Source organism: Kryptolebias marmoratus, linkage group LG1, assembly GCF_001649575.2.
Source record: "Kryptolebias marmoratus isolate JLee-2015 linkage group LG1, ASM164957v2, whole genome shotgun sequence".
NCBI lineage: Eukaryota > Metazoa > Chordata > Actinopteri > Cyprinodontiformes > Rivulidae > Kryptolebias > Kryptolebias marmoratus.
In genome coordinates this window covers 3,779,147-3,801,796 of record NC_051430.1, presented here as the reverse complement: position 1 = coordinate 3,801,796, position 22,650 = coordinate 3,779,147, and the positions used below count along the sequence as shown (strand labels likewise).

The following is a 22,650-nucleotide window of genomic DNA, read 5'->3' as shown; positions in this document are numbered from 1 at the left end:
TTACAAATACATTTTTACACACGCACAAATATTTTTACACACGCACAAATCCTTTTACACACGCACAAATCCTTTTACACACGCACAGGTATTTTGGATCTATTTTGTCTCCATAGATTTTGGGCTAAAACCTGATGTGGTAGTAGGTGAGAGTTAGGCACAACATACTCTGTGTGCTAAAATGTTACCGACTCCAAACGTGAATAACTTTTAGATGTACAGCCAGTCATGACTTTATAAGAGTTTCACTACAAACCTCTCAGTGGTTAATGAGATATTTTGCTAACAGACACAAGGTTGATTACAACAGCTAATGCTAAAGTTTGAGGCGATCCACAGTGAGTAGCAGGTATTATTTCTTTCTGTCTTTAAAGAATTAAATCTGAATCGTAAGCCCTTATTACCGTCGTTCGTGTGCTTGTTTAAAAGCTCCCATCTGATCTTATTAGTTGTGTTTTCAGCAGACCCGCTGGGGGGAACAGGGTGATGGTCTCTGTGTTCAGGCCAAAATGCGAAATTAATCTTTAATCCAAACAAGTTTGCAATAATTCTTTTTTACAAATGTTTACATAAATGGACAAACAAATATTACAGTTATACCTACTGATGCCCGACTTGTGGAACCTACAGAGCCTGTTTGTTTTGTTTACATTTTTAGCTTCAGTTAGTGGAAATCGTGATCATCGGTGAACACCTGTGTATTCCTCCACTGACGGTTGTAGATTCCAAGTAATCCCTCGATTAAATTTACTGTGAAATTCTGCTTTAGATCTACCTTCTTTTTTTTCAACAGATTCCTTGTTGTTCTTCATTTCACATATCTTAATCACGTTCCCTAGCATTGTTGGAAGTTTGCAAGCACAGTCTGAATTTCGGAGTGGCCTCTGTTTGAAAGTTAGAAGGAAACTGGCAGAGAGGGGAGCAAACGGCCTTTTACACCCTCATCAGAAATGACATGAAAGAAACTGTGGAAACCAGCTAAAGATGAAGAATGAATAAACTGTTAGGTAGTTTAACCTGAAACCTAAAACCTGCACTAAATGAAAGAAACGACAGTGACTTATTCAAAAGAATACATTCATGAGGAAAATAAAGTCCACACTTTCAGGTCAAGGGTTTTACATAACAGGACATAATAATAAAAAATCTGTAATTTAAAAAATTCAAATCTAACCTCAAGTGAACAAAAACTTGAAAAAATCTTCGGTCGAACTTGTTAGAAGATTGGCAGCAGTCCTAAAGTTTGTGTGAAAACATTGTCACTGTAGAATGTTCTGTAGGTGGACTTTCTTTTTTCCCATGACTGTGTAAAATGGAAACTTGAACACATTACATTTCAAGTATGGCAGAAATGTGTTCCTAATGAATAGCATATGTTCACACAGAGTGAGTTCAGTTCAGTTTAGACAGAAAAGTCTTTCTGCTGCACTGTTCTTCTTATTTATTTATCTTTTAAAATAACCTTTTAGGCTTAGATTGTTTTTGTATTTACACATATCCAGAAACTAAAGCAGCCCACTGGACATTGGGATCATTTGTTATGTCCTTTTTTTGTTTGTATGACATTCCTGTCAGTCAAACAGACTGCTGGTATTTAGTCTCTGTCATTGTACGTGTTAACTGTTTTATTTTGTTCTAAACTGCTAATCCATATTGCACATTAAAGCTAACTGTTAATTTTTCATTTGCAGGTTTATGCGAGGAGCATAAAGTCCAAACGCCAGCCTTTACTGATGCAGTCCGACTCTACCGACAAGCTCACGGGCACTATGGCACCTGGGAGATGATGTGTGGGGTTCCTTCACAGGTAATGAATACAAGTGGTTTTATGTTGCCAAAAACATCTGACTCACTTTGTGGCAATTAATGAGCTGTCAGGACACGTTTGAAACTTTAAAAACATGGTTTTGTTTTAGTTTGTTTTAAAACCCCAAAAAGTAGAAATCTTTTTGTTTTTCTACGTCTGATAAAGAAAAATGGTGAAACTTTATTTCGGTTTCATCATCTGATCACTCCTGCATACCTTTGATGTATCAAAGAAAATGCCACTCAATAATCAAAAAGGAAGCTCATACAGAAAGATCGTTTTGTTGAAAAGGGACCGAGTAATAACCATTTTGGTCAGACCTTGTAAGCACACCTCGTCGTTAGACCAAGGCACTGATGCTACTTTCATGGCCATTTTCAAAACACTGAAACACGAGCTCTTCCACAACGACCAAAAGCAAATCGCTAAGAAGATGGTGGTAAGGAGCAGTCACTGGAAATAAGACTCATCTGTGCTGTCCTCCCCCGTCCACTGAACCAATCAATGGCCTGCAGTCCGCTGACATCAAATCTGCAAGACCAGTCGGTCCCCATGGAACACCGGATCCCTGGCCAATGCAAAGACTCAGAACCCGGGCGGGAACACGGACTGACCCGACCCAGGCCGGACTGAGGCGTGTCAGCACTCGGAGTATGTGTTGTGAATGACAGAGCTACAGCCACATCACTGTAAAATTGACTGAGTTATAGCAGTTTTATGTTTGCGAAGGTTGATTAGTTGTGGTAGTCATCTTGAATTGGAATCTGTCCATTTGATTTGATTGAAAAAAAAGACTTTTCAACTCAAGGTCACAAAGGCTTGTCATGTAAAGGTGGTTTTAATCTTGCAGCAGCAGCAGCGCAGCGTCGTTGTCAGCCATGACTGTTCGTGTGTGTGAGCTGTTGCAAGGATCGGCGAGGGGAGGGGCTCAGGGGCTGTTTCAGCAACGTATGGAGATGAACACACCCTGTTTATACTGACAAAAACGAGTACAGTTTTAAACCGTTTTTAGTATCAATTATATTAAAATATCAGTTATTTTGACAGCCCCTGTGGGATGTTGTCAGCTTGGTTGGTGCATGTGTGAGTGAAGAGGCTCGTCTTTGCAGCCATAACACAAAACCATTGTCCAAAAGAGGCTGGAGTTGTGTCTGTCCTCTTATCACCCCCTGCTAAAGGTGAAAGGATGGTGATGACGTTTTGCCTGTGTCAGCGTGGGTTTTGTCTAGTTGGCAAAATATCTCCTGAACCACTGGACACATTTTAATTAAACTAAATTACAAAACGTACTCCTTTTCAAAGGTTTTGTAATATCACATGATCTCATCCTTATTGTCGGTTACAATTTTTGACCAAAAAGGCTATAGCTCCATGCTTTCTCATTGTAAGATGGCATTAGTTTAAAACTCTGCATCACTTGAAACAATGCATATTGCAATACAGCTTTCCCACCAAAGACCTAAATTGTTGTTTTTCTGGATGCAGCCATTTCAGAGAAAGTGAACCATGATGCTTGAAGAAAAATACAGTCCAGTTTTAGCAGTTTGAACTGGGTAACAGTGTGTTTTCCTTGTAGATTCTGTCTAACCTGGTGATGGAGGGCCTCCTTCCTGAGCTGAGAGAGCTCATCTCCCCCCGCCTCAAAGGCAAGCTGCACGAGAGGCAGAGGACCTGGATGCTGGTGAGAAGCTGTTCCACCTACTGTCACCTTGGCTCTTAGGACCAGATCATGCTTTTCTGCACTGTATATGTGTCAGTTTCTTCTCAAAGACACTGTAACTGATGGTTTTAAGTTGGACGTGCCCTAGTTTTTTAAGCTTCTTTTTTGCAGAACCATGATGATGATTGTTATTTTTACATGCAAATATTTTAGAATCCTGTTAGAATCATTCAGCCATTATGTTCTTTATTTTAGTTTAAAAGAAAAACTAATGTTGCCTGTGTATGAGGAGAGCTTGTTGAGCTCCAACCATGCACCCTGAGCTGTGAGTTCTTTGTTTTCTGAGTGCAGATCAGTGATGTAGCGTACTGCTTGGTGCAGTCCCAATGCCAGGCCCAGTATGACACCGTGGTGCACAAGTGTGAGGCAGCCCGCTCCTCTCTGGAAGCCTCCGTACGAACAGACATGGACCAGATCATCACGTCCAAGGAGCATGTCTCCAACAAGATCAAAGGTCAGAAACAGATCTGCCTGTTTTCTTTACTCAAATGATACAGACACAGATTTATAAACCTTTTTTTCTTTGTAGCTGTGGTGAAGCTCAGGTTGAAAAGGCTTGCAGCTTGCATCAGAGAAAATGAGAATCAAACTCATTTCCTATACCTGGTTTGAAGTAAACAAGATGACTTTGTCGTGTCAGCTGGCTGCAGAATAAATGATGCTGATTTGGCAAAATGAAGCTGCAATACAAAGGTTTTGTTTTTTCTTCCAGGAATCAGCTGGGGTATAAATTTAGCACTGTGACCTGTCATGGCAGCTGTTGCACACACTCTCCAAAGAATTAAACAAATATACTCGTTTGATTGATCTTATTTAAGTGAAGGCTGCCTGTGGCAGTTTCCTCCTGTGCTCTGTGGACATTTCTGCCTCTGCATTATGAGGCACCACCGATGGAAAGACTTAATGGGTTTAAACCCCATTTTCTCACTTGGTGCTTGTTCACTGTTGTTCTTTAAGATTTTAAGGAAATGTCAGATTAGGAAATGAGTCAGAGTTTGTGTCAAATAGGCTTGTGTGACACAATTCCCTTCACCACCAACTCCTCCTCAGTGTGCTCTCACTGCCCTGCGCTTCATCATGAAAAGAAGTTTAAATCATTTTCCTGCAGGTTTCAGCTTTCAAAAACATCATGTGCTGGGACAATAAGGTCATCATGGTAGAAGTTAATGAGGCCACTTGCCTGGGCTGGCACTCCTACAGAACAATGGCCTATGGAAAAGTTTGAGCCTGACGCTCAACCCTGTTGGATACAGACTCGTTCTCCTCTCCTAATCTGATGTTCTTTGTTCCCTGCAGCTGTGGTTCTTCCCAAGGCTGAGAAGTTGCTGAAGGTGAGCATCCAGCCATACATCAGCTCGATTCTGGACGCTCTGATGGAGCCCACCAGCCGAGGGTTTTCTGAGGTCCGTGACGTCTTCTTCAAGGACTTGGTGGAAATGAGCAAGAACTCCCTCAATAACGGGACCAAGGAGACTGTGGCTCAGGTGAGGAGGACTGTCAGCAGCTTTTCAATCTGTTGATTGTTCCCCAGCATATCATTATGACTGCTATGCTGGGGATCATTTTGGTGCAGCTGTGTCTTTAAACCCAATCAGTCCAAGAGAACCTGTGTGAACCGTCCCCTTGTTGTCCTCAGCACATGGAGAAGACCTCCATGCTGGCCTTCCATCCGGTCAAGATGCAAAGCTGTTATGAAAAGGTGGAACAACTGAGTCTGGAGGGCCTGCAGCAGAGGTTTGATGTCTCCAGCCCCTCAGTGTTCATCCAAAGAGCCCAGATCCTCATGAGAAAGGTGACAATCTGTTTGTTCAGTAACATTTAGGAAATCTTGAGGAAAGTAACTGTTGAATGTTTAACTTTTAGATTGCAGCTAATTGAATACCCACGCCTCGCCCTACCCTACCGAGTGTGTAGGATACACAGTTTTGATGCGTTGTAAGCTACTGCAGAAACATGGCTGTGCATCACGGCAGAAGGAAGGGAGCAGCTGAGCATCTCATTCTCAGCTCATTCTGGAAGATTGTCATGAAAATTAGTTTAATTCCTCACCCGATACCCTCATGAAGGGATTTATTTCCTAGAATGCTGCTTCAGGAAGCTTGGAGATTTTAATTCAGTTCAGTTTATTTTTCTGGCACCAATTCACTAAAAAGGGGATCTCATGGCATCAAACAAAAGAAAAAAGAAGTCCAAATCATAAATCCACTTCAAATTCAGTTACAGTCAGTTCACTTCCTGTAATAATACGATAATTTACATTCAGTACATAATGAAAGGCAGATTAGTAAAAGTTATTGTAGATTACGTCACATCTTCACATGTGTTTTAGGTGTGAAGCACATGTATTTCAGTCCAGAAGGAGAACTTCATGGGTTATTGACCCAATTCATGCACTTCACACAGTCACGCTTTTTTAACGTTTCACAGAAGGAAAACAGGCTGATCATGACAGAATAAATGAGTCGGGGAACAATTAATTACTATAATGAAATATTTCACCACCTGTATAACGATCAAACGTTTGGGCTCCTGAAAACAAAGAGTGTTAAAACATGTATTTTATTTTGAAATCGTTCCTATAATGCAATGATTGTTTTCTTTCTCTGTGTTCCTCCAGCAAATGGATGATGCAGTGTACACGTTTGAACAGATCCTTCACCAGAGTCTGGAGTCTCAGGGTACTGAGGATCTCTGTAAGAGCATCCAGCGCTGCCAGGACCGAGTCATAAAGGTCAAACACACACAGGGACAGATGGCATTACACTGAGTTTTTATAAATGATTTTGTAGATTTCCAAATGTTGGACCCCACCAGATGAGCAGAGCCTTGAGAATGAAAACATGCACCCTGGAAAGGCATTCTGACAAGTTGTTGAATAAAACATTGTGCATCTGTTTGGTTTAAAGATTGATTTATTTATTGTTACTGTGTCTCATAAAAGTTTTAAAATTATTTAAAAATTGACTTTTTTCTGCTTGTTGCTGTTAATACAGTTAAAGAAAAAACATACCTTTGAAATCCTCCGACAGATAATTTTGTTTGTAGCCTTTTGTAAAAAAAAAAAAAAAGACAAGGTTCACTGAAATAACTTAAAACTGACAAAAAAAAAAAAAAAACTAATTTACTAAAACTCAATTAATGAAAATTCAATTTGTTTTGAATTTTGGTTCAACAGAATTACTGAAAAATAAAACTAATAACTGGCCTTGACAAAAAGGCTGGTAGTAGGTTCTTCACAATGTAACTAATAGCTGCACTTTTATGTTCTTTAATTGAATTATTTGTCAATTTACACCACGGACAGTGTCATTATCAGTGAAACTGACTTTCCACCCCTCCACAGGCTTCACTACACATAACAGACATGTGTTAAAGACTGTTGTGTGAGAGCAAACTTTGCTTTGGATTTTCTTTACCGTGATAAATCACTGACAGCTGTATTATGTGCCGTTGGTGGTACTCCTGTTAATTCTGTGTTTCTTTAGTTGATTTTAGTGATTTTTCTTTTTATTACGTTCTTTAGTTTCAAATTATTTCAGTGAACTTTTCTTTCTTTAATGAAAGGTCATTTGTCTGCATCTGTATTTGCTTTTAAACCTAATGTTTGGGTTCTGCACATTATCACATACTCCACAATAGTAAGAAGCTCCTCTTGTGGTCCAACAAACCAATTCTTTCCATCAATGTATTAAAACTTTCAGCTGCATGTATCAGGAAAACACAAGTTCCTCAAATTACTGTAAAACAAATCGGGCTGGTAATAAATGTAAAAGGTAAAAGGGTTTCATCGCTGCACCTTAAAGCTTTCTCCTGTCTCTCCGTTGTTGTGATATTCAGAAGTTTGACTATGACAGCAGCACGGTGAGGAAGCGTTTCTTCCGGGAGGCTCTCCTGCAGATCTTCATCCCCTACATGCTGAAGCAGCTCAGCCCATCCTGCTCCTCGGTGAGTTCGGCTTTATTTTTCTTTTCTGTGGCAGTATCAGCTGAGGACATGCCTACCTGCGCTGCTGCAGCCTGTTACTAAATATGACCAGATGTTGTTGTTGCTGTGAACACCAGGAGCTTCCACGCTTCCAGGAGCTGATTTTTGAGGACTTTTCCCGCTTTATCCTTGTGGAGAACATCTTTGAGGAGGTGGTTCTGCACTCAGTCATGAAAGACATCATGATGGGTAAGTCTTCTACAGAGGTAACTGATTCACTGTACGATGACTCTGGGTTATCACTGGAGCAGATTACAGCTCACATTTAGAACTGTAAAGAGGTGTTCCTGATGCTTTAAAGCTGGGGTTCCTCAGCCACAGAACAACAGTGGCAAAGCAGAGGACGCCAACAGACTGAATAAACTTATTAAAGTCTGTTATAACACCTTGGAGGGACAGAATAATTCCCACAGCCTTCAAAGAATCGTAGACAATCTTAGGAGCTGCATCAGAAAGCCACTCCTTCATCCCAGATGCAAAAACAAACGGCCAAGAAAATCCTTCCTCTCTGCAGCTTACCCACCTTCATTCGAGCTGAGGTCACTGAGCAGGACTAAATGGATTCAACAAACATTTGCACATTATAGATAAATCTGCATATTTTTTCTTACCACACAGAATGGATTGTTATCATCATGTACAGAGAAATGCATCTCAAACCATACCTTTCTCCTTACGTGGAGATAATTATTTCTGCCAATGTTATCACTTATAATGTTACTACTCCATGACTAATCCTGTTTTTGTATTTTGTTTTATTGTCTTCTTGCACTTTTATTATTGTGCTGCTGTTCTGTGAAGTACCTGGATGCTGCTATGACAACTAAATTTCCCTCTTCTGTTCATCCCTCCCTGCCTTCTCAAATAATTAACTGACCTGAAATGGGAACGGTTCAGTCTGAGAAAATAATGTCTTATTTTTATATACAACTATACAATCAAACTGCACTTCTATTACAACTTGGTTAGATAATATCTTTCTTTCAGGTCACAATGACATTCTTACAAGTCAGACTTAAACACTGAAATGTCTGTAACATTCGTACATCGAAGCTCATCTTGTATTAGGGGAAACTCAGATATCTTAAAAAACAAGTTCTTAAACATCCTAAGTGGCTGTTGTACCATTTATTGGCTGTACTGGATTTATAATAAAATCTTCATAATTAAATACTCCTGGGACAAATGACACCACAGGTTTCATCTCTCAGCTCCAGAAAGCCACGTTCTTCCACACAGAATGAAGATTATGGATATGTGGAAAAAAATCAGTTAGCAGTGATGTGTAACCTGCTAAATCTCCACCTTTCTTCTGTCTGCAGCTGTGAAGGAGGCAGCAGTCCAGAGGAGACACAACCTGTACAGGGACAGCATTGTCCTCAGCAACAGCGACCCCAGCCTCCAGCTGCTGGGTGAAAACCCGTCCATTGACTGGGCCGAGAAGTACGGAGCAGACCAGGAGGAGGCAGGAGATGCGGGAGAGGAGGCTGATGGGAACCATGCCGAGTCAAAGAGGAGAAGGATGAAGCAGGTGGTGTCCATGATCCAGGTGGAGGGCTCCACCTTCATTCCTGGTGAGTCGTGCATAGAAGTGCCCAGCATTGACGTCATTGTGGAGGAGAAAGCTGATGAGGAGGCCTCCGCTGAGCAGAGGGGAGCTGCAGAGAACCCTTCAGGCATGTCCATTGGGTCCACCTTGAAGGAGGAAGCAGTCCAAGCAGAGGAGCAGACTCAAGAAGAGGTTGTCCTAAAGGTTGAAGCAGCTGCAGAAGGGGCTCCAGGTGAAGGAGAGGAGGAAGAGAAAGAAGCCGAACAGCCAGTGGTGGTGAAGGAGGAGGTCTCAGAGGAGGTAGTGTCATCGCCACCTCCTCTGAGTGAAGCTACTGAAACAAGCCCACACACATCCAACGGTTCTGTCTTAAAGGAAAAAGAAGCCAAACCTGAGGAACTGTGTAAACAAGATGTCCCACTGGAAGTTGAGTCCAATGCAGAGCCAGTCAAAGAAGAGAAGGAAGAGGTCAGCCAGCCAGTGGAGGAGGCAGAGGAGGAGGCCTCTCCACCACATCTCACTGAGGAAACCACTCCAGAGAACCCTCCAGACGCAGCAACCAACTCCCCCCTGCTTCCTCACAACGATAGTGGCTTCCAGTCTCCCACCACCGAGGTGGTAAAGGAAGAAGAGGCGACCTCTGAGGAGGAGCATGAAGCCGTGGCAGCAAAGGAAGAGCCTGAAACGAACGACTCTGACAGCAGAAACCAGTGATGAAGTCAAACTGAACCCGTTTTTTTTTGTTGTTTTTTTTAAACAGTAAAGGACACTTTATACTGTTTTAACCACATCCTGTTTCCGTTTCCACAGCAGAAATCACCAAGTGTGGCTCAGAGGCTCACACAAGCCTGGAGGACCCCCAACTTTCAGTCCACACACACAACCCACACACTTCTTTTCTTTCCACTTAGTTGAATGTGAGCACAGTGGCCGGCTGGTGTGTTAGAAACATGGATCAGGAGCGTGAACACTGGTGAAACGCTTGTTGATTTAGTCTGTTTTATCAAACTCCTGTAACCTGCAGCAGTTAGATTTTTAGGACTTTCTTGGGTGTTGGAAACTCAGGTAATTGAGCTGCTTGGACCAAGTGTGATAAGAAAAAACCCGGATTAGTTTTTTGGCGTAATGCTGGGCGCAGTGAGCTGCATGAAAGGCAGAGATGTTTAAAGTTCTTTCCTTCAACGTGCATGTGATAAATGGATTGTCTCAGTGAACAAGTTTTAGAGCCTCTCAGACAACATTATTTTATTGACTTCATGTATGTTGAGTATGAAAGATCAACAAACCACCAAACTGTCATTTTACAGATTTTTTAAAAATCATTTCATAAATGTGTTTACTGATTTTTTTTTTTTCACTTCTTATTTATTATTTTGCACCCCATTATTATTTTGTCTTGTTTTTTTTAGATTTATTTTTCTCTTGTGTGTTACAAATCAAACCTATTGATAATAAATCATTATCCATTAAATATGATTAATTAGTCCTTGTGGTTTTTGACTTGGAGAAGGAGAGCAACAGTCTTTAATAAATGTAAACGACATCAACCACTTCTCAGAAAGGAGATTTTTATAAAAGCTGTTTTTAAATGGCTCCCATTGAAACATTTTTCAGACTGCAAATTTATAAACAAACCTGAATGATTTTTAGTATATATGCTGCATTAAATTAGCTTCTTATCACCTAAAGAGGAAGGGGTGATAATGTTTTTGCCCATGTTTGTTCATCTGTTAGCAAAATATCTCCTGAACTACTGAACAGATTTTATTGAAACTAAGAAAGTAGTCATTGGATGTACTGTACATCTATAGCTCGTTAACTAGAAGTTCAATTCAAGATGGCTGCCACAGCCGACTGACTACAGAGAACACATAAATGGCAATAATTCACACAATTTTAGACATTTAGGTAGAATTTGGTGTGGTCACAGCTAAGAGTCGTCCCCAGCACATATTCTAACTGCTAACATATTTAGTGAGATCTGTTTCTCTGACTTGGACATTAATTATTGGAGTCAGCGCTGTCTGTTAGCGAAACCTCTCCTGAACGACTGGACGGACTTTAATGAAACCATCGAGTGCACATTTAGGCTAAATAACTACTGAAGTCCACCTAATTAAAGATCCACAACTGGTTTCCATTAGCAAATTCAACAATAACTCAGTCAGGTTTACAGATATTGAGCTCAAATTTAGTCCAGTAGTAGCTGAGAGTCATCCTCAACACATGCTTCGGTGGTTAACACATTTCATGAGATCACATCGTTTAATTGACTACAACTCGGTCTCTTCTCAGCATGAGATAATCTCAGTTTAAAACTGGCATGAAAGGTGGTGTGGGAATGCTCGGCTTTCATTTATTTCTTATTTATTTGAATACTTTCTGAAAAAGGAAAGCTTGAATGAAACATAGGAAGTTTAATTTTCCTCTTCCTTCTGTTTTCTGAATGATAATGAAGAATGCACAGATGTGTCAGTATTTTGATCCGTTCATCATTTTAGTCTGTTCATTTTTAAATAATGCAGATGACCTGTGTTTTCAGCAGGGGGCGCTAAAGAACAACATATCACTGTTTTCAATAAAAGCTTTTTGCTTTTCCTGCAGTGGGACTGAACAGTTTGTCTGCTAAATTCTGCCTTTGGAATGATTTGATACTTTCTAGTAATATAAAGAGGAGAGCCAAGAGTTGCAGCAGATGATTATTATTAATATTTTACAAAACATACATGTAAAAGCAGGCTTTGTGTGACGAGTTCATAAACCAGGGGTGTCCAATCCTGGTCCTCAGGGCCACTATCCTGCATGTTTTACTTGTTTCTCTGCTCCAACACACCTGATCTGAATCAATGGGTGATTAACAGACTTCTGTAGAACATGAAGAGGTGATTTAACCTCTGAATCAGGTGTGTTGGAGCAGAGAAACAAGGAAAACATGCAGGATAGTGGCCCTGAGGACCAGGATTGCCCACCCCTGACATAAACCTTTTTATTTATGGTTGCTTTGTCTCCTGAAGGCTTTTGGGGAGTTCGAAGGATAAAATCAACACACATCTGTAGTTACAAATGATGTTTACAATTTGTTGGGATCCAAACACATTCTCTGGGACTAATGAACACGTCGTCTTCATGCAGGCTACTTTAGGCTAAGAAATACCAAAGCTAACTTCATGATTTTTATATTCTATAACACTGTATATTGATACTAATGCACCACATCGTATACAATCTATACAGTACAAAGACAATGAGATGATTCTGTTCTACTCTAACCCCTGGGTCAAAGGTAATAATGTGCTTGATAAAAAGTACATTAAGACTACATTTTAACTCAACCAAAAAGACACACTGAACATATATTTTAGAAACATATTTACAAGATGCCACTGAAATTTCAGATTAACTCAACATTGTAAAAATAGCAATGAAATAACCATGTACACTAGGCCAAAACTACTGCTACTTTAAATAAAAAATGTCTAATTGAACAGACAAAAAGCAATTTAAACAACAAGCTTCTTAGTAGCTTCAGATAACCGAAGTATAATTCTGTGTTTAACATCTTTCCCAGAGGAAATAAAAGACAGGATTCTTCAGCACTGATTAGAGAAAATCCCTGTTTCACTTGTTTCATTTATCATCTATAAACACATTTACAGTGGCGCTTAAAAATAAAGAACTTATCAGCTTAATAATAATAATAATTCAGTTTTAAACACTGGATGAATCCTTATTTTAAGAGTCATTTGGCAGCCGTACATCTCTCCCCTGCATGTGACACAACCTGCCCTGGGGTTTGGTAGGCTGTAACAAAGGATGTTTTCGTGTTTGACAAAGGGTTGCCAGCAGTCTCTTAAAATAAGGAATCAATCTATATTTGAAATCAAAAAGACACATTCCTTATTAAGTTCACAGGGAACACACTTTATTCTTAAAGAAATTGAAAATATAAATATACTTTGGTTTATTGAAGTATTAAATAGTTTGTTGTTTAAGCTGCTATTGGTCTTTTAAATTTGACAGTTTTTTAGTTAAAGTGACAGCAGATTTCAAACACAATCTAGAGAAACAGATTTTTCTGTGAACCTGCTACAAGAAGGCTGAGAGCTGAGTGACTTGGGTGAAATTTGTGGAAGAAGCTGAAACCCAGTTGTTAAAGCTAAAAGAAGCAGATAAGCTGGTGTAGACTCTCAGTCACCCAGGACGGTTCACCTACACCTCAAGGATAAGGGACACTCCTTTGAGGACCAAAATGTTCATATTTTGGACTGAGAAGACAGATGGTTCCAGAGGGGGATAAAGGAAGAAACCAACATCAAACAGAGGAGGAGGTCTCAGATTCCAGCTTTAGGCCTGATCCCCAGTCAGTTTCACTCCAATCAACACCTGCACTCATGTGACAAGAGTGAGTCAGACTAACAAGGACCCTAACGAGCCTCTATTGTTTAGAGAGTGAGTGTAATCTGCGTCTGAATCCACTTTATAGAACATCTCAGCTTTAAAAGCTCAAACTCCACACTCCCTGCTCTTTGATTTGAGAATAGAAGTCCAGTTGTTTTTGTTTGGGGTTAAAAGAAGCAGAGCGCCAGCTGGACGCTCCAACAGAACTGGATGACAGCAGCAGCAGCAGGGAGCTCGACGTCTTGACGTCACACGCTTACGTGCCTTTGCTCCCGCTCAGCAGCAGCAGCAGCAGCTGTAGGAGAGGCGGCGCATCACCTGTCACGAACAGACCCGCATTGCTTCTCTTCGTCGGATTGTTCGGAGTTCTGTCCTTCCTAAAAGCACCAGGGGATGGAGGGATGATCAGGAGCGACTCCCCTCCGCCTCCTCCTCCTCCTCCTCCTTCTCTACCTCCGTCGTTCGGTGCTCCGCCGGAGCCGCGGCCAGGATGTGGGCTCCGCCGCTCGGCCGGGCTGCGGTGCTCGCGGCCCTGCTGGCGCTCAGCTCCAGCCTGACAGGTGAGACGCGTCTGTCCGCCTGTCTGTCTGTCTGTCTGTCCGCCTGTCTGTCCGCCTGTCTGTCCGCCCTGCTCCATCCTGCTCCATCCTGCTCCTCCCTGCCAGCAGCCTGCTGGTGGCCTCATGGTTCTGGTCAGAGAGGAGAAGGACTCCACCATAAAAAAGCTGTTTGTCAGGAAGCGACTGGTGCTCTTTCTTCAGCCTTTTCTAAACTTTCCTCACTAACACTAAACGGGTCTTTAGGAATTTTTCTTTTTTAATTAAATTGAAGAAGCAATCTAAGTCCTGTTCAGCATGAAATAAAGGTGCAGCCTTATTGAAAGTTTGATGTTTTACTGGGATAAAAGTGTCTGATGTGCTGTTTTCACATGGTTAGAATGGCTGGGCTGTCTGAACTATTAGTGGGTTAAAAAAAAAAAAAAAAGGGAGATATTTATTCACTTTAAACCAACCAGTATTCTGAAGTTCTCTGTGCCTGGAGCTGTTTGTTGAAAAAGCCAAGGAGGATGCTGTAATCTGTTATCTGTGTCACTGCCAAGTCAACAAAAACATCCAGGTTGTTGGCTGAGTTGTGAAGCTGAAGAGCTCGTGTGTACGTGCAGTCAGAACCCAGCACAGTGATGTGTGTCCCTGTCCATGTCCCTGTCCCTGGGAGACAGCAGCAGTCTGAGAGCAGGGACACCAGTGAGCCCTGAATGTCCTCAGTGTGTGTGTGTGTGTGTTACATGTCTTGGCCTTGGTTATCATGAAAGACGTCCTGTCCATCACCTGGCTGCTGTCAGGAACACATTCCTGCTGTCAGCTGAAGAGCTCCCACTGTGTGTGTGTGTGTGTGTGTAACGTCACACACCAGTTATTTCCCAAAGGCCCACATATGAAACTGGGACTGTTGCAGAAGGCCCAGCCAGCGGGTTAAACTCATATCTGCCAAACATAAATTTTCTAATTTGCTATAAATAGAATTTTCCTTTGCTGCCAATAAAAATCTGAACCAGTCATACTGAGTATTTAAACTTTCTACGTTTAATCGTGGACATTCACAGAAGCAGTTGTGAAAAAATATAAACGTTTTTTAGTATTTCAAACACCACCAAGAGCTAATGACATAAAATCCAATTGTCCTCCAGTGAAATAAATCAGATTTTTTGTTGGCTTTGAACATGTGCACTAAAGTCATGTTTCAGACGGGAGGAAGGTGTGGAGGACAGCTGCAGGTGAGTTTCAGTGACAAGGTGTGAGTCTGTGTCTCCAACACTCTTTGATAAACTCTCCATCAGAGGAAACCTTCCTGTTTTGTGAGATGTCACTAAGATCGTCTCGACTGCTCCAGTCCTGGATGTGTAAACATTGTTTGTTTGTGAAAAGCAATGAAACAAACACTTTGGATAGCAGAGCTTCTCGTATGCAAGCCTGTCTCATTCATCATAAACTACAATACAGTGTGGGCTCATTCTGGCCTTAATGCTCATGAAAATAGTTCCCAAAGTGATTTATTTTTTTGATGTTCGTCAGTTATTTTGCTAAAAGACAAACGAAAACACACACATCATGGAATTGTTTGCAGCTGGGTCCAGACGGAAACATCTTTATATCTACATGAAGACAGAAAAACAGAACACAACTCTGATGTCATCGTTCCACCTCCTGCCTGACCTTTGACCCCAAACATGACACGTAACAATAACAGATTACATGCTTCTGTTTAGGTTGCAGATCTGCCTGTTGCTTACAGTAAAACCATCATATACTGTTTTATTTCAGTGAACAAACAGGACTGATAAACAACACATTTACATTTAACTGAGCACAGCAAAAACTCCTCATTATTACACCAGATAATCTAAGACAAAGATGTTTTGTCCTTTTATTGAACTGTCAACCATGCTGAAGCCAACAATGTAGAAAAATAATACAAAGTACATAAAGTATAAATGTAGAAAAACCTGGAACAAGGGAATAGAGTTAAGACCAAGACTTCAGCCGTCCCTCAGTGGACACTGTTCCTGAAAATCATCCATCTTGTCCGTATATTTTAATGACCCAACTCTCAGCTTTGGAGCAGATGCTCCACGCCTTGTTTTCTGCTTCTGGTGTAAAGTTGTGGCAGCATCACAGCGCCACATACAGGCCTGGTGTGGTTACTGCAGCATCTTGGGTCATTTTACTGCATTTCCATGTGGAAGAAAACATTTCGAGAGGATATTTTTTAGAAACAACAAATAAAAGATTTTATTTTTTTTGTGGGGGAGATGGGGGAGAAAAAATGTTCCAGTTTGAACCGGGGCTTGGTCAGGAACAGTTTGTTTGCATGTCTGAGTGTTTGCACACTAAAATATAAATATATCCTAGAACATGGAGAAGAGCTTACATGTTCAGTTTCTCCACATGTTAAGTTTCTCCACATGCTCATTCAAAATGACCGAGTGTATTTAAATACCAATGTTATGAAGATGGAAGCTTAACCAGGCTGTTAACCAGGCAGTGAGTGCCTGGGGCGTCACCCTCTCCCAGCATGTGTCAGCAGGGTTGTTGTGGCGGCCTAACAGATTTGAGTTTGTGTACTTGTGCAGGGCCACAAATGCTTTCACACGTGAAAGGAAGCGTTTGTGACACTGATTGACTGCCACTGGTGCTCAGAGAACTGTTCCCCTGACAGAAAGGCTCTGCAATAAACTTAGCAGCCTTTATCCAAACAGCCTTGATAAAGCAGCTCTGCAGTCAGAACTATTTACATGTGGACGTATTCAAAGCAGTGCAGTTAGGAGACGAACAGGAGGTGGACAGGTTCTGTAGTCTGACAAATGCAACAGGTGCAAATTCTTTAAAGGAATGCATATCGCCCACCACATTTCATGCCAGAGTTTTCCACTAAGATTATCTTATGTTGAGAAACGATGGAGTTGTTGGTCAAACCTTGAAAATAACTAATGTGCAGTCTAAGATGTCCCACTCAGAGTTTGTGCAGACATGACTCTCAGCTACTACCATATCGTATTATAGCCCAATATCTGTCAAATTAAATCAGTTATAAATTGAACTGGGTTTACTCCAAAAGTTCATCAGTTGTAGATGTACACTCAGTGATTGAAAGTTTCAGTAAAATTTGCCCAGTGGTTCATGAGGTATTTTGGTAACCGACACATGCACGCCCATGGGCAAGAACATTAAATCTGGATTAGACTGTCATCCAGTGCTACTTGTATGTTTAGCACGTAACCTTTTTAAAACTGAATGAATGAAATGAAGTGGACTTTGACTGATTATAGCAAAGGTTGTTGTTTTGTCCCTGTAATCAGACTTCTGTCATGTTGCCTGTATTTAAGTGTTATTCTGACAGGAGCATCATGTCTGCTCTCAGACTGACATTATCTCTGTGTGGTTCATGCTCTGGCTCAGGGAAACAGGAGGCTGTAGTGTCTGTGCTGTGGTAAAACTTTACATAGATTAGTGTCAGTCTTCAAGGAGAGGCCGCAGGAAGCAGGCAGACATTTTACAGTTTGACAGCTGCTTACCTTGGCTTTGTTCAGCATAAACTTCAACTTTTCTACTTGCCTCCTGCTGCCAACAGTGAAAGGGAGACAGTGTATTTGCCCGTTTGCGCGTCTTCATTTGTCTGTATTGTTAGCTAAATATCTCATAACTCACTTGATGGATTATAATGAAATTTTCAGAAAATAATGATTAGATGAACATCTACAGCTGATTTATTTTTAAGTTAAGATGATTCCAGATGGTAGCAACATCCAAGCAATTTTACCAACCCAAGAAATGTGTAAACTCTGTCAATTTTACAGAAATAGAGTAAAGGTTTTATGTGGAATCAACTCTGTCTGTTAGCGAAATATCTATTAAGTTTAATAAAACCTACAGATAATAATCATTAGATGCATGTCTACAACTGAATAGCAACTCAGTTCAAGATGGCCACAGCGACTAACTGACCTTAGCTAAAACAAAAGTGGCTGCAACTATAAATTTGACAGAAACTATTATAGATTTTCCAGCTAAACTCTGGTGTGGTCGCAGCTGGGGGTCATACTCTAAGCTCTAACACAGAGATCGTACAGTAACATTACTTAGAAGGCTTGACCAAAATGGATCTTGGATTAAAGCTTGAGGATAAAAGCCTAAATGTCCTAAACGATCGCTGCATTAAGCTTCAGATCTTTGCTCATAAATGAGTGCAGTATATGTATATGTCAGAAGTTTACTATCAGCTGATGAGATCAGAGTTCCAGGAACAGATCAGCATTCCTTGTCTTTTTCAACCCCACACACCAGCTTGAGACGAACCATCCCTGACTTGTGTATTTGTATGGTGACTCACCTCCCTTAATGATGTCAGTCCCTCTCAGTTGCCATGGCAGTTGTCATGGCGACTGGTGCTCATGTTCTCGCAGAGATAGGAGTGATGCTAATGAGGAAGCTAAAGGGGTTGATATTGATATTGGGCTCTAATTATTTTCTCTGTGGTGTGGTGGAGCAGTTTCAGAGCGTGAAGCCCGGTTCAGACTGGAAAATCAGAAGATGCTGAGCTGAAGGAAATAACTGTATGTTTAAGACAACAACGGCTCCAAATCCTCCCGACTGGAAACATGCAGTGAAGGGATTGTTTTCAGTCTAAGCGTGGTCATTGCTACAGTACAACAATTTTTATTAGATACTGAAAAACCTTAGCACCTGCTAATTATCCCCCTCTGCCACAAGGTGAAGGTGGACGATAATGTTTCTGCTCCTGTGTATGCGAGTGCCTGTTAGCAAAATATCTCATGAACCACTGCATGGATTTCAATGGACTTTGCAAAAAAATAAAAAATAAATCATTGGATGAATGTCTGCAACTGATTAACTTGTGGAGTCAACCTGATTCAAAGTGGCCTCCACAGCCAACTGACCTTAAAAAACAAACAAACAAACAAACAAATAAAAAATGACTAATTCTGTTGATTTACAAGATATGAACCTAAAATATAGTGTGTTTGTAGTTGAGACTGAATCCAAACATATATTCTGAGTTTTAACAGATTGTGCAAAATCTTTGTTCAACATTTTGTTATTAAGGCAACTTTGTCTGTTAGCGAAATATCTCATGAACCTCTGGAAGGATTTCAATCCAACTTTCAGGAAACAGTCAGTGGATACGCCTGTATAACTAGTTATACTTCAGAGTGTAATTAATCCAGGAAACCACAGTATGACAGATATTGAGCTACAATTTGACAGCAGATACTCTGATTGTGACCCCTTGCACTATCACATGAGATTGCACATCATGTTATTTTCAAGGTTTGACCAAAACTGCTTTAACTACATCATTTCTCATCAGAAGATGATCTAAGTGTAAACCTCTGGGCCGTATGCATTCCTTCAAGAATTAAACTACCTTCTGTTGTACTAGTTTGGTGAAACAGACAGTCACAAACATTTAACCTGTGTTTAAAGCACAGCAACATAATCAGATGATATTTTAACTAAGCACATACAGTCAGGTTGGTTCTCACTTCAGCAGCATGCTGCTGGCTGGATTCACTGTGGGACAGATGTGACAGACTGGAAGTGTAGGTGATAAAAAGGCTGAACTGTTTCTCCGTTTCCACTTATTTGCTTTTACAGATGAACCACATCCTGACTTCCAGCCTTGATGATGCAGGACCAGTTTCCATCCTTTCAGCTTTAAGTGTGATAACATTGTGTTTTATATCAACTAATAAAGAATCTTGTTTCGGTTGCCACAGTGGATCACCTGCCTCCACCTTGTTCTGTCACACCAAACCCCTGTATATCCTCCTTCACTGCGCCCACCAACCTCCTCCCTGGCTGCTTCATATTTAAAATCCTTTGTCCAATATGTCCACTGTCCTTTCACATGTCCAAACTATCTCAGCTCAACCGGAGCTGGACCTTAGATATCCTCATTTTTACTCCTGTTCATTGTGTTCACTACCCATAAAAACCTTATCATCTTTAGCTCTGCCACCTGTTTTTATTATTTCTATATTTATAATATATTAGTGCCACAATCTCAAACCATACATCACAGAAAGTTTTTTTCCACTCATACAGGTCATAGTAACGTAGTCACTTTCACAGATATAGAGCTAGAATTTAGTGTGTCAGCAGCTGAGACTGATCCCCAACTTATACTCTTAGTGCTAACTGATGACTCCACATTTGCTTTTAAAACTTTGCCATTAACTATTGAATCAACCTTGTCTGTTAGCAAAATATCTCATGAATCATGGAATAGAGTTTAACAAAATTCTCTAAAAGTTAATCAGGTGTAGATGTGCATCTTAATGATTACTTTCAGAGTCAATCCAGTTCAAGATGGCTGTCACAGCGAATCATCCTTATCAAATACATAAATGGGTTTATTTCAGCCAGTTTTAGAGAAACTAAAATAAAACGAGGTGTGGTAGTAGCTGAGCATGATAATCAACACACACTATGTGCATTTACAAGGTTTAACAAAACACATAATTCAGTTCCTCCTCATCAGAAGATGATCTTAGTGGAAGGCAGTGAGTGATGAGCGTTCCTTCAAGGATTTACTGTCTCAATCCTACTGCTTTATTCCTCTGTTGTCCAGAGCATACTTCCACCTCTTCAGGCTCTTTTCCACCTGCTACCTACTCTGACTACAGATCATAAGGCTGTATGCAAAACATTAGTCTTTTGGGACTTTTTCCTGACCTTATCTGTCAATCTGTCCATCTGTCCATCACATTTACAAACAGAGCTGATCCCTGGTTTAATCTCACCTCTATCTGTCACTTCTACTGCACATCTCACCACTGTCCTGCTGTCCTTGTTCATCTCTCACACTACCCTCACATACTCCTGACTTCCACATACTATTTACAACTTTTTAGAAATGTTGATTGTTTTATATTTTGGAATCTTTGCTAATTTCTCTTTCTACGTGATGTGTTGAGGAACAATCCTGAATGTCTCATTGCAGTGGCACCTGGTAGTCGGGGGGGTTATATCAGCAAGCGTTCTGTTTTTAAAGCAGGATTTTCTTTATTACTATAGTTTCAAACTTTATTCTCATAGCCAGTAAAATATTCAACAATATTTTTGATACTCCTGAGAGAAAAATGACAAAGTTTATTTCTAAACTGAGGTGGCACGACAGCTGAGTTTTGGCATCTCCTTATCTGCAACCTTTGCAAGATGTTCCAGGTGTCAAAACCTTCTGGTACAAAAAAATATGGCTGTACTTGATTAGGTGTCAGGATCATGGGGAGCCAAGGCTCAGTGATGAACTTGTTGAGCGAGAGCTGACCTATTTTGACTGATCCAATAAAATAAACTAGAAAATTTCTGACAAAAATGTTGAGGATGCCAAAGCTGCCCCTGCACAAAATCCCAGCACAGGTTTGTAATGATTTAAACTAAGAAAAAATACAATTTGATGCTTGAACTGTGTAAGAAGACTACCACGACCAAAAGAAATGTTACAGCTGCTGCCTCATTGTGGTTACCATGGTAACTGTACACCTGTGTCTCTCGGTCCCTAACTGCAAACTTAAGCGAGGCAGAAACAGACAGCCTTAGCAAACAGTCACTGTGGAAAAACTATAAGATAGATCTTAAAAGATCTTGAATCATGTGTGGCAAAAGCCTGGTAGTTCCACATGTCAGTCTTTGTTTCAGCAGTGTTGTGAAAAGGAGATATGACAGGATAAAAAGACCCTTCCAGTTTTAAAGGAAATATTTAAATATAATGTGGAAAGTTGTTTAGCCATGTAAAGTCCAACTTTATGCTTCCTGTTTAAACTGTGAATGATGTAGGTCTGAGATACAGAGCTGCAAAGACAGCTGAATTCTTTTGTTTCACCAAGATCATATTAATTGCATTAGCTTTTTTTGTGTGTCCTTTTTTTGTTTTGTGTCCGTTTTTGTTTTTTGGGGGCAAAATCTGTCAATGTTATATGACATACCACTAGTAAAAGTCATAGCAGGCTAATCCAGGTTGAGCCGTTTGTCCTTGTGTATAATTTGCATATTTTGACCTTTTTTCTTTTTAACAGAATAGTTATAAGGGTGCTTCGATACTTGTGCGCTGACACTCATAGTTACTGAAATTGTTGACAAAAGTGATTGGTGTATCCGATAATGCTTTGTAAGACTCTCCACGGCTGCAGACCTGTCAGTGTCTCCATTGTGACCATCTTTGAAAGCTCACACACAAAGCACCAGCCTTCACCGGCAGCAGCTCAGCCATGGTCACACACAGTCACACACAGCCCGCTCCCATCGGTCCTCAGGTCAGAGAGGAAGCGCCTCTCTGACCTTAAAGCATATCTGTTCCCAACTTGGAAAGGACTTTGTTGTTATTGTTTCAGGTGTTTGCTGTAGAGATAATGCCAGAGTTTTCCAAGTGCAAATAAGGACAGAGAACAGATTCCTGCTCCTGAAGCAGGACCAGATGGCCAAAACTCATTTAGGGGTTCCTCAAATGAGAAAAATGTAAATGTAAATCTTTGTTTGTAAGTGGCCATCTGGTGCCAACACCTCCTCTTACACAGCATGAGTCATAAAACTGGAGCTGAATTAGCACCCAGCAGAGTGATGCTGCTTTGTGTGGGTTCAGCCTGGTACATCAGAGATTGTCTTATTATTGTAG

General features: G+C 40.7%; 2 protein-coding genes across 2 annotated transcripts in view; both read left to right on the top strand.

Moving 5' to 3' along the window:
- Window positions 1-10,346, top strand: part of niban2b (niban apoptosis regulator 2b) — a 49,047-nt gene extending 38,701 nt beyond the window's left edge. Inside the window, exons 6-14 of the mRNA XM_017432719.3 lie at window positions 1,692-1,807; window positions 3,384-3,488; window positions 3,819-3,981; window positions 4,824-5,011; window positions 5,164-5,319; window positions 6,145-6,258; window positions 7,365-7,472; window positions 7,589-7,700; window positions 8,834-10,346. Coding sequence (XP_017288208.1) covers window positions 1,692-1,807; window positions 3,384-3,488; window positions 3,819-3,981; window positions 4,824-5,011; window positions 5,164-5,319; window positions 6,145-6,258; window positions 7,365-7,472; window positions 7,589-7,700; window positions 8,834-9,774 — 2,003 coding nt within the window. The 3' untranslated portion in view covers window positions 9,775-10,346. The remainder of the gene's footprint in view (window positions 1-1,691; window positions 1,808-3,383; window positions 3,489-3,818; window positions 3,982-4,823; window positions 5,012-5,163; window positions 5,320-6,144; window positions 6,259-7,364; window positions 7,473-7,588; window positions 7,701-8,833) is intronic.
- Window positions 10,347-13,688: 3,342 nt separating this feature from the next.
- The window catches only part of npdc1b (neural proliferation, differentiation and control, 1b), a 32,781-nt gene continuing 23,819 nt past the window's right edge, over window positions 13,689-22,650 (top strand). The window contains exon 1 of the mRNA XM_017432684.3: window positions 13,689-14,018. Coding sequence (XP_017288173.1) covers window positions 13,949-14,018 — 70 coding nt within the window. The 5' untranslated portion in view covers window positions 13,689-13,948. The remainder of the gene's footprint in view (window positions 14,019-22,650) is intronic.